This window comes from Mesoplodon bidens (assembly GCF_964165515.1).
Source record: "Mesoplodon bidens genome assembly, chromosome: Y".
Lineage (NCBI taxonomy): Eukaryota > Metazoa > Chordata > Mammalia > Artiodactyla > Ziphiidae > Mesoplodon > Mesoplodon bidens.
Window position 1 is genome coordinate 16,798,349 of NC_138180.1, and position 14,714 is coordinate 16,813,062.

The 14,714-nt window shown below is 39.9% G+C and overlaps 1 protein-coding gene across 1 annotated transcript in view; it reads left to right on the forward strand.

Moving 5' to 3' along the window:
- Positions 1-14,714, forward strand: part of LOC308609749 (putative helicase senataxin) — a 61,541-nt gene that overhangs the window by 10,536 nt on the left and 36,291 nt on the right. The window contains exons 6-9 of the mRNA XM_081223460.1: positions 764-935; positions 1,070-1,157; positions 1,655-4,819; positions 14,333-14,432. Coding sequence (XP_081079586.1) covers positions 764-935; positions 1,070-1,157; positions 1,655-4,819; positions 14,333-14,432 — 3,525 coding nt within the window. The remainder of the gene's footprint in view (positions 1-763; positions 936-1,069; positions 1,158-1,654; positions 4,820-14,332; positions 14,433-14,714) is intronic.

Sequence of the window (14,714 nt, forward strand, 5' to 3'; positions counted from 1 at the left end):
TATCTTTATGTGAGTGTCAAAAATAAATCTGGAAAGAAAGAGTAAGATCTTACAGATGCTTGACTGAGGGCTTCTAATTTCCTTAGAAGACATTAAGGAGCAAGTGAAGGTCTTTGAGCAGGGCAGTGTTTTGCCCCTGCATGTAGAGAAGAGGGGAAGGACCGGGCATAAGAGTGTGTGAGTAATGGGAATTCCTGCCAGTTGGATGGAATGGAGATAACAACAAAGCCTTGTTGAGAATGGATGGATAAAGAGTATGTATCTCTGCTTATCCAGTGGATGAGGGGTTCAGTCCTTTATTCCAACTGAATGACACACACAATTCAGGATTTCTCATATCATGGACTTTGTTTAGATCTGAAAATACCAAGTTTTTCTTTCTCTCCCTTTTTTTTTTTCTACTTTACCTCTGTTATTTATTGAAGGATGGGTGTATAAAGGTCTGGAAGAAGCAGAGGAGGAACGATTCTTTCAGGTTGGCAAATAGGGTGAGAAAGTTGAGTTTATCTGGACTATCTCAGTTTGTTCCACACAACAAGATTTCTTAACAGAGGTGTATTGCTTTAAAAAAAAAAATGCAGACATTATTTAAAAGTTTGCCAGGTTTCTAAAACCTGTAGTTGACAACACTTTACTTTAAATTACTTCCTGCTTTGCTTTCAGTTTTGTTGCTACCCAGGTAAAGAATGCTTAATTCTCAATATATTTTAGTCCCTTTCTCTAATTGTGTTGTAATTTGGCAAATTACTCCATTGTGTTTCAGATGATAGTGTGGATCCTTTCTGGCCAGCGTTACACTGTTTCATGGTGATTCTGGATCGTCTTGGATCTAAGGTCTGGGGTCAACTGATTGATCCTATTGAGGCATTTCAAACCATTATCAACAATGTGAGCTACAGGAAAGAGATCCAGAACATACGGAACAGCTCTGTGAGGTTCGTTCAGTTCCTGTGTCAGGATTTCCAACAATCTGTATGAGGAAGTCTACTATAATTGACTTTAACAGTAGGATTTTTCTCTTCTTTTTACCCTTCATTTCAGTAATTTCTATTTGTTCTTAATATTTAAGGACCAAGTCAGAACCGGAGTCATATTTAGATGATATGGTGACTTGCAGCCAGATGGTATACAATTATAACCCTGAAAAGACCAAAAAGGTATAAAACATTTTGAGAATTCAGATGATATTGTATTGCCTTTATATTGTATAGTCAGTGTTTTACGTGGTTAGTTGCATTGCTGATTTTATGATATGTAGCTATTCTGAATCAACTGTTGCATAAAACAGTTTCTGATTGAACAGTAGCTCATGAGGAAAAATGGTCTGTAATGAGAGCATGCACAGTTTGAGAGATTAATTTTTAAGTACATTTTGGAAGGGTAGAACATTTATGGCATGAGGGAGATAAATCACGTGACTAGAAATCGAAACCAACTGAAGGAAAGAGGTCCAGAGTACATGGAGGTTTTGTAAATTTAACCTTTTCATGAAAGCTTCACCTCAAAATTGGACTGTTTTCAATTTCTTGGGGGTCCATATATGTACATCAACACAGGAAAGTTGAGCAGTGTATTTTCTTGTTGGCAACTTTTGTGTTAAACCTGTCATGAATGGTGCTTGTTTATCTGAATGTCAGTATCTCTTTCATTTTAGGATTCAGGGTGGAGATCAGCCATTTGCCCAGATTATTGTCCTAACATGTATGAAGAAATGGAAACATTAGCTAATGTGCTTCAGTCAGATATCGGTCAAGACATGCGTGTTCATAACAGCACGTTTCTGTGGTTCATCCCCTTTGTGCAGTCCCTCATGGATCTTAAGGATCTGGGTGTGGCTTATATAGTGGAGGTTATTCATCATCTGCATTCTGAAGTCAAAGACGTCCTCAACCAGACGGACGCCGTGTGTGACACAGTCACTGAGTTTTTCCTTCTGATTTTGGTGTCAGTGATTGAACTGCATAGAAATAAAAAGTGTTTGCATTTGCTGTGGGTTAGTTCCCAGCAGTGGGTGGAAGCCATCGTAAAATGTGCCAAGCTTCCCACCACCGCGTTTGCTCGGAGTTCTGAGAAGTCATCTGGAAACTGCTCCAAAGGCACAACAATGATATCTCTGTCACTGCATTCAGTGCCATCTAACTCTGTACAACTTGCTTGTGTGCAGCTGATCAGAAGTCTCCTTAAAGAAGGCTATCAGCTTGGGCAGCAGACTCTTTGTAAGCGATTCTGGGATAAGCTCAACTTATACCTACGAGGAAATATATCTTTAGGTTGGCAGTTGACTAGTCAGGAAACCCATGAGTTACAAACTTGTTTAAAGCAAATTATTAGAAACATAAAATTCAAAGTGCCTCAGTGTAGCACTTCTGTGGATCTGACTCCTCCATGTAAAACACCTCCTGCATCTTACAATAAAGAAGAAAGTGAACAAACAGGGAAGAAGTCTAAAAAACAAAGGCACTGTCTGGAAAACTCCAGCCCAACATTCTCTAAAGAACCGATGAAAGCTGATGCATGTGAAGTGAAAGAGAGTATTTTCAGCAAGGCACATAATGCCATAGAAGAGGATAATGAGCAAACTTATCTAAAAGATTTGAAACTCAAAGACCATCTCTCAGCTGAGTTGTGCTTGAAGCCGAGTAGTAAAAGGCTTGTGAATGAAAGAGCTCGAGGCCAAGTTAAAATAAGTACAGGGAAGCATATGTCTGTAAAAGAGAATTCCTCATATACCCCACAGAATTGTACTTCAAGAAATGGTCCAGAAAAGGTATTTGACAGAGGAATAATCACATCAACAGGTTTGTTGACTGATTCTAGCAATGACTCTCTGGAAAAAGTGTCCACATCAGATGAGGATTTATCTTTAAAGGATGATGCTCTTGGCAAAACCTCAAAAGCAAAAACTAAGGCACATAAAGATGAAATCTGTGCTAAGTTATTGCATGTAATGAAAAAGCAAGACAGGAAAAGTACCACTTTAGAGGAAAACCTGACTGTATCTAGCATTGAAAGTTTCTGTTCAAAGAAAGATACAGGAGCTCAGAAAGGAGATGGCTTCATACACAATCTCTCTTTAGGCCCTAATGGTGTTCTGGATGATAAAAATGGACAACAAAAACCTGAAAACAGTTTACTGCTGAAAAAGAAACAAGTACAGGAAGAAGAGTTGGGCATTTTCTCCACCCCTGATATCAGTTGTCAAATACTAGAATGTCATGTTGGTAATAAAGATTTGGTCTCATTCACAGAAATGACCAATATTTTTGTGGAGAAAACACCTCCCTTTAAAGATCCTGTGACTGGACTTGAATCAAGAGATATGGGAATTAGCAAGAGTACTGTTGAGTTTTCTTCTGATTTAAGAGAACAGGTCCTTAGCATCAGTCCTAAGTCTGACCCTTTAACAGATTCTCAGATAGACAGCGACCTCCACATACTATCTTTAATAGCTCAAGCCAGTGTTACTAAGTTCCCATCAGGTTCAACCCAAAGAAGTTTATCCCAGCTACAAAGAAAAGTTAAAGATGATAGAAGATGTTTGACAGCCAACCAAAATAGTGTCAGGGAAACCTGCTCTGGACACGTCATTATTATTTCAGAATCTGATGAAGATGATGATGATGATGAAAGAATTGTGGGTTTTAAGAAACACATTAAACAGGGTAAGACATGCATTGAGAAAGGATGTCCAGAGCATCATACTTCAATAGCTAACACAAATGTGGAACAGAATGTAATAAAGGAAGAAAATACAAGGTCCCTTTTGCGGTTTGAGGAATCGGATTCTCATTTTTTTGAGTTTGAAAGTCCATGTGAAGTGTTTTCAGTTCGGCAAGATCAGAGACCAGACAACAAGAATTCAGTTCAAGAGAATGAAGAGAATTCGTGCTTGACTCATGTAGAGGATATCACAGATGATTGGGGTTATGGTCCAGCTTATGTACCTGAAGAGGTCATTAAAAAAGCAGCAGAGGCAGCTTTGAAGGAGGGAGAACCTGAATCCAACAGTGACATAGAGGAGGATAATATATTTTTAACACAATGTGATCCAGAAGATATGGATTTATGTTCACAAATGGAGAAAGAGAATGATGAACTCATTGAAGTAGTTCATGGAAAAGATACAGTCCAGGTAGAAGAAGATTCTGTGAGTCGGCCTCAGTTGGAATCTTGGAGTAGCACAAAATGTAAATACAAAGATTGTGTGGAAACACTGGAAAACCAGGGTGAATACTGTTCCAAACACTCTGAAGCTAAAGCAGCAGATGAAGATACATTTCGTAGACCTGGCTTGCCTCTCTCTTCATCTAAACCTTCGAGACCTCCCACTGCTAAGATATTTACCTCCAGTAGTACTTCACGAATTGCTGGTCTTTACAAGTCTTTGGTAAATACGTCAGCGCTCTTACCAACTCTGCAAAATAAGTCAAGTGGGGTACAATCTGCTTTGAAAGTACCACAGCCAGTCTCTGTGGTGTCTCAGAAGCCAGTGGCTGAAATGAAGGGTTTGTGCAACGTTCTCCAGTCTCATACTCCAAATAATTCCAACAGGCAAGGCTACAAAGTTCCATTTTGTGAAAACAGATCTTTTTCACCTTCCTCTCCGGTAAACGTTTTCTTGTCAGCACAGTCCATCTCTGACACCTTCGTTAAAGAGGTCTTAAAATGGAAATACGCAATGTTTGTGGACTTTGATCAGTGCGGACCCCCTTCAACTCTTTGTCAGTCCATCACAAGACCTGTGCCTGTGAGATTTCAAGATGGTAGAGATTATTTTAATGTGTTTTTCCCTTTGATGATCCTGAATACTTTTGAAACTGTAAGTATATGTTCTAATCGTATACCTTCAGACTTTGAAATTACGTTTCTTTACCATGCTGAGTACGGCTAAAATAACTGATCGCATTTTGATTTAGATGTAGCTTGTAGATTTCATGTTGAACAGACATTGTGCCCCACACTGTTCTAGATGCCGGTGATACAGAGGAAACCCTTAAACTCTGCCCTTCTGGAGCTTACAGACACAATTCAGAGTGCTAGTTTACCAAGTCCAGAGGTGGCACAGGAGGAGGAAACGTTTTTCGGTGTAAAATAAGGGAAGACTTCTCAGAGGACATAGTCTCTCATCTGCGTTTATTTTTTTGAAAAGTAGTGTAAACCTTTACTGAAGTTTTCTTGAGGAGGTAGCAAAGGGCAAGTTACACTGGTCAGCACAAAGCAGTAAATCCCAAATTTCTCATCTGTCTTCCCAACTTCTTAGGCCTCATAGCAGCCTTTAGCTGCCCCCCTACCCCAACACATCCCATTCTGGTTCTTCTCTCTTTCTTACTGCCTGACTGGGATTGCCAAGAAAAATATAGGATTCCCAGTTAAATTTGAACCTCAGAAAAACAGTAATTCTTTAGTGTAAACATCCACCTGCACTTTGAAGGATGTTTTTGGTGTTCTCACAGCAGGTCGATTTTTCCTTTTTTTCAAATTGGTTAAAAAACAAAAACCCAAAAGGTGAGTGTGCAACAAGACTCTTCAAAACCAAGAGCACTGAGGTAAATACCCACGTATTCAGTCAGCAGATCCTCGGGTGCCTGATACTTGCCCAGTATTATCACAGACCTGGCGGGGGTAAAGTGGTGAACACGACAGACAAGGCCTCTGCCTTCTGGGAATGATCATTTCAGATCGGGACAAAAGGCTCTAGAGTGCTCTAGAATGATCTAGAACAAAAGGGAGCAGGCACTTGAGACTGAAAGGTGAGACGGCCTCTGTGAGCGATGGTATTCACACCGAGACCAGAGTGAGCAGAAGGAGTTGGCCATAGGAAGTATATCGCAGGCAGAGAGACTGCAAAGATCCAGCTTAGAATTGTTAAAGGCAAAGGAGATGTACTGCACAAAGAGGCAAGTTGGTGTCAATTTATGCCCTAAATTTCAGCCATTGTCGTAAGAATTATTTTACTAGTGTTTCAGAACCATTAGAAACAACTAACTGATAAAGGCTCTTCAGTCTCTCTCCTTAAGAACAATGTGAAATAGTATTACAAGAATGATTTTCTTACCTTACAAAATCGTTAGTTCAGTGAACAGTGTATACAGTTAAATAAGCTGGGGAATATACAGAGATTTTCTTCATCTTGGAGCTTATTTTTTTCTTGAACGTTTATCCTTTCCAGAAAACACTAAATTGCTTAGAGGCCATTCATAGCCCTTAAATTTAGGACACATTTGTGATTTTATTTTTCCCTTAGTTCAGAAGTATTTATATGTTTATCTTTAAGATTTCTTCCTTCAGGACATTTCTGTAGCCAGAACCTTTTCAAAACAGAATGAGCACAAGTTCCATTTGTATATACACAAAGTTTAAGATAGTCAAATACTTGTGGAAGGGCCATTATTAAAAAAAAAAAAATCAGCCACTCTCACCTCCCCAAGTAATTATTTTTGATCCTTGAGGGATCCTTTTGTTATTTACTTCCATATTTCTAAATAACATGCCACTATTTTGACTTGTTAATTTTTCAGTACTAGACATTTTCTGTAATTACCCACTACAGGAAGTACCCTCTCTTCCCAGCCCTGTGTTCACACACACCTCTCCTGTTTTCCCATCCTCACTATGGAGTAGTCTTGTAATTTTTAGGTCAGTATTTGTTATTATTTTGACGATATAAAAGGTGTCCACTGGGCTTCCCTGGTGGCGCAGTGGTTGAGAATCTGCCTGCTAATGCAGGGGTCACAGGTTCGAGCCCTGGTCTGGGAGGATCCCACGTGCAGTGGAGCAGCTATGCCCGTGAGCCACAAGTACTGAGCCTGCGTGTCTGGAGCCTGTGCTCCCCAACTAGAGAGGCTGTGATAGTGAGAGGCCCACGCACTGCGATGAAGAGTAGCCCCCGCTTGCCGCAACTAGAGAAAGCCCTCGCACAGAAACGAAGACCCAACACAGCAAAAATAAATTAATTTAAACAAAAGAGAATAAGGTCTTTGAATTAAAAACAAAAGTGTCCGCGACTAAGTCATGTGGTAGTTGTAACTACTTTTCGTTTCCGACTCTTTGCTTTCTCTAGATTTATTGTTTACTTAATTTTCTATGTACGTATTACTAATTTAGCTTCAGGCTGTCTCTTGGATGTTTAGGCCTCTCAGTATGATCAGGCACATCAGATAGTTGATAAATTTCATCTTCTTGGTTTAGGATGGTTAACCTGAAATGCTCACCATCCTCATCCTAGGGCTTGCATTTCCTTCTTTCCTGTGTTGGATCTTTGTCTCCTGTACCCAGGGTTGTCTGTTTTTGTCACCCTCTCATTTTAGTAAGGCACATCCTTCAAGCTTCCTGAGAAAAGAATGTGTAGGAGATAAATTTTGAAACTTTGCATGTCTTAAAATTTCTTTCTATTTTGCCATCTCTGTCTTTGTTGTTGTCATCGTCATTCTCCTTCCTTGGAGACTTTCTCAGCGTCCAAGTCTATTGAAAAAAATTTTGAGCATATTTTTAGTTTCACAGTACTCTTGTCCTCTCATTATTCCTTTTTATAGGATTGTGTGCTTTCTTCATGTGCACAGTATTTTTTACTACCTGAAGTTAATTAATGATAAGTTTAAAGTTAGTTGAAAGTTTTCTTCTCTTTTCATTGTCCCTGTTTTCCCAGTTGCTTTTTTCCTATTCATTTTAGTGTCTACAGACCTTTCATGTTAACTCCTTTCTTCACATGTCTAATGATTTTTGTTGGTTTACTCACATTTAAGAACAGGATACTAACAAGCAGATGGGAGCATTGTTCATAATAGCCAAAAGTTGTAAACAGCCGAGATGTCCATCAGGAGATGAATGGGTAAACAAAACATGGTATATGCCTACAGTGGAATATTAGTCTACTATTAAAAGGAATGACCCGTTCTATGTACTTTTACCTGTTCTTTGATGAGCCTGGAAAATATTATGCTAAGTGAAAGAAGCCAGGTACAGAAGGCCACACATTGTGTAATTCCATTTATATGAATTTTCCAGAATAGGCACATCCATAGAGACAGAAAGTGGATTAGTAGTCGCCAGGGGATGGGTGAGGGAGGGGTGTGGGAATTAGGACTGACTGCTAATAGGTATAAGGCTTGTTTGGGGATGGTGGGAATGTTCTGGAATTAGATAATGGTGATGGTTACACAAAATAGTGAATGTACTAAAAACACACTGTAGTGTGCACACTTTAAAGTGGTGAATTTTATATTGTGAACTATATCTCAACTTTTTAATGCTATAAGAAAAGAGGATGCATTTAAATAATGACAGGTCAAAAGAGATGCTTAGGAAAAGAGATACTTTTACTAAAATGGTCCTTTATTATTTGCACTGTGGAAGTCAAATGTGATCTGAAGGACACCATCACATGGTGAAATCCAAATTAGTTTCATTCTTTATATTAAGATTACATGCTTAGGTATAGTTATAATCTATATTTTGTTACATGTAAGATTTTAAAACCGATTAGAAGCTCTGAGTGAAAGGGATAGGCTTGTTGACCATTTGGCATTTTATTGGGAAGCCTCATCGCCACCCTCATGTCACTGTTTTTAGTCTTTTCTTTTCCCCTCTTAGTGAGGTCAGATTTCCCCAAGAAGAATCTTCAGATCGATTGCCTGGAAAGCATAGGCTTGATGGGGAGCTGACTGTGGGGTGAGGGTGGGGGCAGAGGGAAAGGTCCAGGCATTCAGTATCTAAATATTTGCTTAATTCCCTGTTTAAAAATTATTTTATTTTATTTTTAAAATTATTTTATTTATTTTTGGCTGTGTTGGGTCTTCGTTGCTGCACGTGGGCTTTTCCCTAGTTGTGGCGAGGGCTTCAGTAGTTGTGGCTCAAAGACTCCAGAGCGCAGGCTCAGTAGTTGTAGTGCATGGGCTTAGTTGCTCCACGGCACGTGGGATCTTCCCAGACCAGGGATAGAACCCGTGGCCCCTGCATTGGCAGGCAGATGCCTAACCACTGTACCACCAGGGACGCCCCCCCCCACCTTTTTTTTTTTTTTTTAAGTACAGTATCCCCTCTCTATCTGCTGCCCCACAGGCAGAGACGGTCACACTTTATAGAAGTGAAACCACTCTAGCTTTTTGCTAGGAACAGGGATGGGCAGTCTCCCTTCAGCCCTCCTCCTCCTAGAGGTGTATGTCAGACACTTCCTTCTTAGAGTTCAGCTTCTTGGACTTGCTGAGTTAGTTAACCATTCATCCATCTGCTTACCAGCTTCCCAGATTTTGATACTCTTGCCTCGTCTTCTGTTCTCTTCATCCTAATGAATTAATCCTGTTGTGAAAAATCCCTTGGGTGTTTTAGTGGGGTTTCAGGGGAATGAAAGGAAATGCCTGTGTTCAATCTGTCATCTTTACCATGAAGTTTTATCTTGTTCTTTTTTTCTTATTTTTGCAATCTTGTTCTTTTTCTTTAACCATGTAGTGAAACAGCATTGTTTTAGCATTTCTAGTTTATATAGGCCAACATTTATTAATGGTATTATTAATATACCTTGATTCCTTTTTTTTTTTCCCACTGTAACGTGTGGCTTGTGGGATCTTAGTTGCCTGACCAGGGATTGAACCTGGGCCCTCAGCAGTGAAAGCACTAACAACTGAACTGCCAGAGAATTCTCAGATACCTTGATTACTTTTAATGTTTATTCTTTCTTATAAGCCAGAGACTGTGGCATCAACCACAGTCTTGGGCCAAGGCTTCTTATCCTCATTTGGATGTAATTTGACTTCATAATATTGTTTGTTAATGGAATGCTGAAGTGTGTTTAGAGTCCTTTGACAGAAATGTGGTTGGTATCCTATTTAGGACATGAAACGCAGTGTTTGGTTATCCAGTTCTTATGTCTTATTGCAGGTGGAATGCAATGACATTGCGTAGAATTATCCCTTGCCCCAAAGGGCAAACGAGCAAATTCAACTTTTAGAAATATGAGTCTCTTGAATAAAAAAAAAATCCCACAGGACTCAGAGGCAAAAAGTATACAAGTCAATTTTCACAGCAAAGTAAAGGAGCTGTTACAGTGGAGGATTCCTGGACTGAATGTCAATATTATGACATAGTATGAGTCTGTTTCGTGTTTGGTAATTGCAATCATTGTTGCTTTTGTTGTGGTCATCCATTTGCAATGCTTGGTGTCAGTTTATTTATCTCTTGTAAAAATAAAATACAGTGTGTGGGGGGAAAAAAGAAATATGAGTCTTTTGTGCACTGATGTGACTGATAGAGGATATATTAGTTTTTAATCCTTACGTTTAACACACAAAAATATTAGATAAATGTGCACTATTTTGACAGGGACCAATTGTTTTGGTCAGTTTTGGCAAATACTCTATTTTCTTAAAGTTTTGGTTTGCTGGCTCTGTCTGCAGTCCCCTTCGGTTACCTGTGTGTGCATGCACGTGTATGCAGAGTGTAATTGGCAGCTGCTTTTTAGGTTGTGTAGACAAGGAGCAGGCAGAAAGGGGGCCCTTCTGGAGTACCAGCTGTGATTCTTAGTGCCCACACCCCTTATAGGGAGAGTGCACCATTTTTAGCTAATTTCCTGTTATAATTTGTTCTGTGAAGGAAACAAAACAGGTTGATATGATGAGCGACATTGGGAGGCTGCTTTTGAGATCGGGCTGAGAGCCAGGAGAGGAGGGTTTTGTGCAGAGGAGGGGGGAGGGTCAAGACTATAATGCTTTGAAGTAGGCCTAACTGAGCATATGTGAGCAAAGAGATTAGGCTGATGTGACTGGAGTGAGGTAACTTAGAGGTAAAGGGAAATGAAGTAAGATTGCAGAAATCAGTCAAGAGCTGGATGGTATACAACCCTGTAAGTGCAGGTTGGGGTTTCATTCTCAGTACAGTGAGAAGATGTTGGAGGATTTTTAGCTGGTTGGTGTTTAGGCTGGGGGAGTAGCAATATGTAATAGTTTACTTTTTTGTTTTAAAGAAAACATTCTTAGTTGCTCATTAGAGAATAACTGTAGAAAGGTAAGCATAGATGCAGTAGACCTGTCGGGGGCTATTATAATAGCCCAGGAGAAAGATGATGGTAGCTTGATCTAGGTGGTAGCTATGGAAATAAAGAGAAGTGAATTCATTGGGCGTAAATTTTGGAGATAGTACTCAGTACTTATCTTTTTTAAATATATATAGAAATTTATGTGATTCATTTTTGGCTGGGTTGGGTCTTGGTTGATGCACACAGGCTTTCTCTAGTTGCAGCGAGCTAGAGAACCTCTGCATAGCATCCCCCATTATCAACATCCCCTACCAATGTAGTACATTTGTACAACTGATGAACCTACATTGACACGTCATTACCACCCAGAGTCCATAGTTTTCATTAGGGTTCACGCTTGATTTGTATATTCTAAGGGTTTGGACAAACGTATAATGACATGTATCAGTCCTTTAATATCAGCGTACTTTCACTGCCCTAAAAATCCTCTCTGCTCTGCCTGTTCACCCCTCCACAGTCTCAACCCTGGCAATCACTCATCCTTTTACTGTCTCCATAGTTTGCTTTCTCCAGCATGTCAAATAGTTGGAATCACACAGTATGTAGCCTTTCCAGATTGTCTTCTTTCACTTAGTAATGTGCATTTCAGGTCCTTCTGTGTCTTTTCATGGCTTCATAGCTCATTTCTTTTTAGCACTAAATAATATTCCATTGTCTGGTTGTACCATAGTTGGTTTATCCGTTCACCCACTGAAGGGCATCTTGGTTGCTTCCAAGTTTAGGCAGTTATGAATAAAGCTGCTATAAATATCCATGTGCAGGTTTTTAACGTAAATATAAGTTTTCAGTTCATTTGGATAAATAGTGAGGGCACTATTGCTGGATCCTACAGTAAGAATATGTTTAGTTTCATAGGAAACCACCGAACAGTCTTCCAAAGTGGTGGTACCATCTTGGGAATTTCCTGGTGGTCCAGTGGTTAGGACTCTGCACTTCCACTTGCAGGGGGCACAGGTTCGATCCCCGGTCAGGGAACTAAATCCCACAAGCCACGTGGCTCAGCAAAAAAAAAGAAAAAAAAGAAAAAGGTGATGGTGCCATTACATTCCCACGAGCAATAAATGAGAGTTCCTACTGTTCCACATCCCCGTCAGCATTTGGTCCTGTCAGTGCTCCAGATTTTGGCCATTCTAATACGTGTGTAATAGTATCTTGTTGTTTTAATTTGCATTCCTTTGATGACATAAGATATGGAGCATTTTTTCATATACTAATTTACGGTCTGTATATCTACTTTTGTGAGGTGTCTGTCCAGGCCTTTTGCACATCTTTTTCATCAGGTTGTCTGTTTTCTTACTGTTGAGTTATTTTTTTCTTTTTTAAATAAATTTAGTTTATTTATTTTTGGCTGCATTGGGTCTTCATTGCTGTGCACAGGCTTCCTCTAGTTGCAGCGAGCAGGGGCTACTCTTTGCGGTGTGCGGGCTTCTCATTGCAGTGGCTTCTCTTGTTATGGAGCACGGGCTCTAGGCATGTGGGCTTCAGTGGTTGTGGCATGCGGGCTCAGTAGTTGTGGCTCACGGGCTTAGTTGCTCTGTGGCATGTGAGATCTTCCTGGACCAGGGATCGAACCTGTGTCCCCTGTGTTGGCAGGCAGATTCTTAACCACTGTGCCACCAGAGAAGCCCTTCTCCTTCACTTTTAAAGGATAATTTTTCAGCATTCCGAATTCTAGATTGGTAGGATTTTTTCTTTCAACAGTCTAAATATTTCACTACTCTCTCCTTGCTTGCATGGTTTCTGAGGAGAAGTTAGATGTAATTCTTATCCTTCCTCCTCTATAAATAAGGTGTTTATTCCCACAGGCTTCTTTCATGATTTTTTTTTCCTTTATCTTTGATATTTCATATTCCTGAAGGTTGAATATGATATGCCTAGGTGTAGTTTCTGGCATTTATTCTGCTTGGTCTTGGAGCTTCCTGGATCTGTGGTTTGGTGTCTGATGTTAATTTTGGAAAACTCTGGGTCATTATACCTCAAATACTGCTTCTTTTTCGCTCTCTCTTCTTCTCGTATCTCCATTATGTGTATGCTGCATCTTTTGTCATTATCTCACAGTCTTGGATATTCTGGGGTGTGTTTTTTTTTACCCATTTTTTTCTCCTTGCTTTTCAGCTTTGGTAGCTTCTATTGCTGTAGCCTCAAGCTCAGAGATTGTTTCCTCAGCAATGTCCAGTGTAGTAATGAGGCCATCAGAGGCATCCTTCATTTCTGTTACAGTGTTTTTGATCTCTGGCATTACCTTTTGATTCTTTCTACTTTACATCTCATTCATTACATTACCCATCTATTATTTCATGGCCTCCTTTTTTCATTAAACTCTTAGTATATTAACTATAGTTTAAAAAAAAAAATCCTGGTCTGATAATTCCAGTATTCCTGCCATATCTGACAGGTTTTAGTGCTTCTTTATTCTGTGCAAACTGTGTTTTTTGCCTTTGAGTATGCCTTGTAATTTTTTGTTGCAAGGCAGACGTAATCTACTAAATAAAAGGAACAGCAGTAAATAGGCCTTTAGTGATATAGAAATGAGGTATGGGGGAAGGAAGACCATTCCATAGTCCTATGATAAGGTGTCACTCTTTTAGTGAGCCTTTGCCTCTGGACTAAGAACTTTACACCACATGCTTCTTAGTTTCCCCCCACCTCCTTGGGTGCGACAGGATGGTTAGAATGGGCTGGAGCTGGTTTTCTTCCCTCAAGTAGTTTAAGCTCTGATAAAATCCCAGCAACTTTGACTCCGGTAAAATAGCATCTCATAGATCAGGCCTTGTTAAGAAGGTCAGGAATGCTCTGGTGTATTACACAATGGTTCCTTTACCCCAGTCCCCACCAACCCCCCACCCCCGCTGGAAGCACACAGGGAATTTTCTCCAGTGTTCACTGTGAGGGCCTGTTCGAGCTCCTAGAGGTAAGACTCACCAAAGTGTGGAGTCCCTTTTATGACTGGGTCCCCCTAGAGTTTTTAAGAGAGGTCATGCTGAGCCTCCAACAGTTTGTCGCATCCAGTTCAGGATTTCCTCCTGGCATGGAGGTTTCTACTTAAGAGTTTTCTGCGCTGGCAAGTTGTGATTTTCTGTATCCACCTTTTTGTCTCTTTTTACTTGTTAGGATGGAGTGGCGACTTCTAAGTTCCTTACATGCCAAGCTGGAAACCAGAAGTCCCAAATTAATTTTTAATGTTTGTGTCACACAGGAGTTCTAGGTTCTGGATTTTATGGTTGCTTACTTTGGAAAATTTTGCCGTTTAACATTGGCTTTTCAGATGTTTTTGCTTTCTTAAGTTGCTTTTTTTGCTTTGCGTAGGTGGCACAGGAATGGAACAGCTCTCCAAACAAAGAGAAATTCCATCAGTTGCATTTACGAAAATTTCCTGCTGATTATAAAAAATACTGGGAGTTTGTGGGTGAGTTCTTTCTTATGTAACTTGGGCTCTATCATATAATAATTGGAGATTGCTATTTGAGGGAACATAATAAGTGCTTGCATTTTCTGGGATATAGGTTTCCTGAGGTGAATTTGTAAGCTCTTACAAAGAGTATGTTTAAAGTCTTTACTTAATGAGGATAATTACTGGGACAGTTATAAAATTCATGGTTTTAACCATTGTGCTAGCAGAATACCACAGGCCAAAGTGTCCCTAGATGCTGGGCAAGGGAGAGAGAAGGTGAGTGAGGGAGTTTGATTG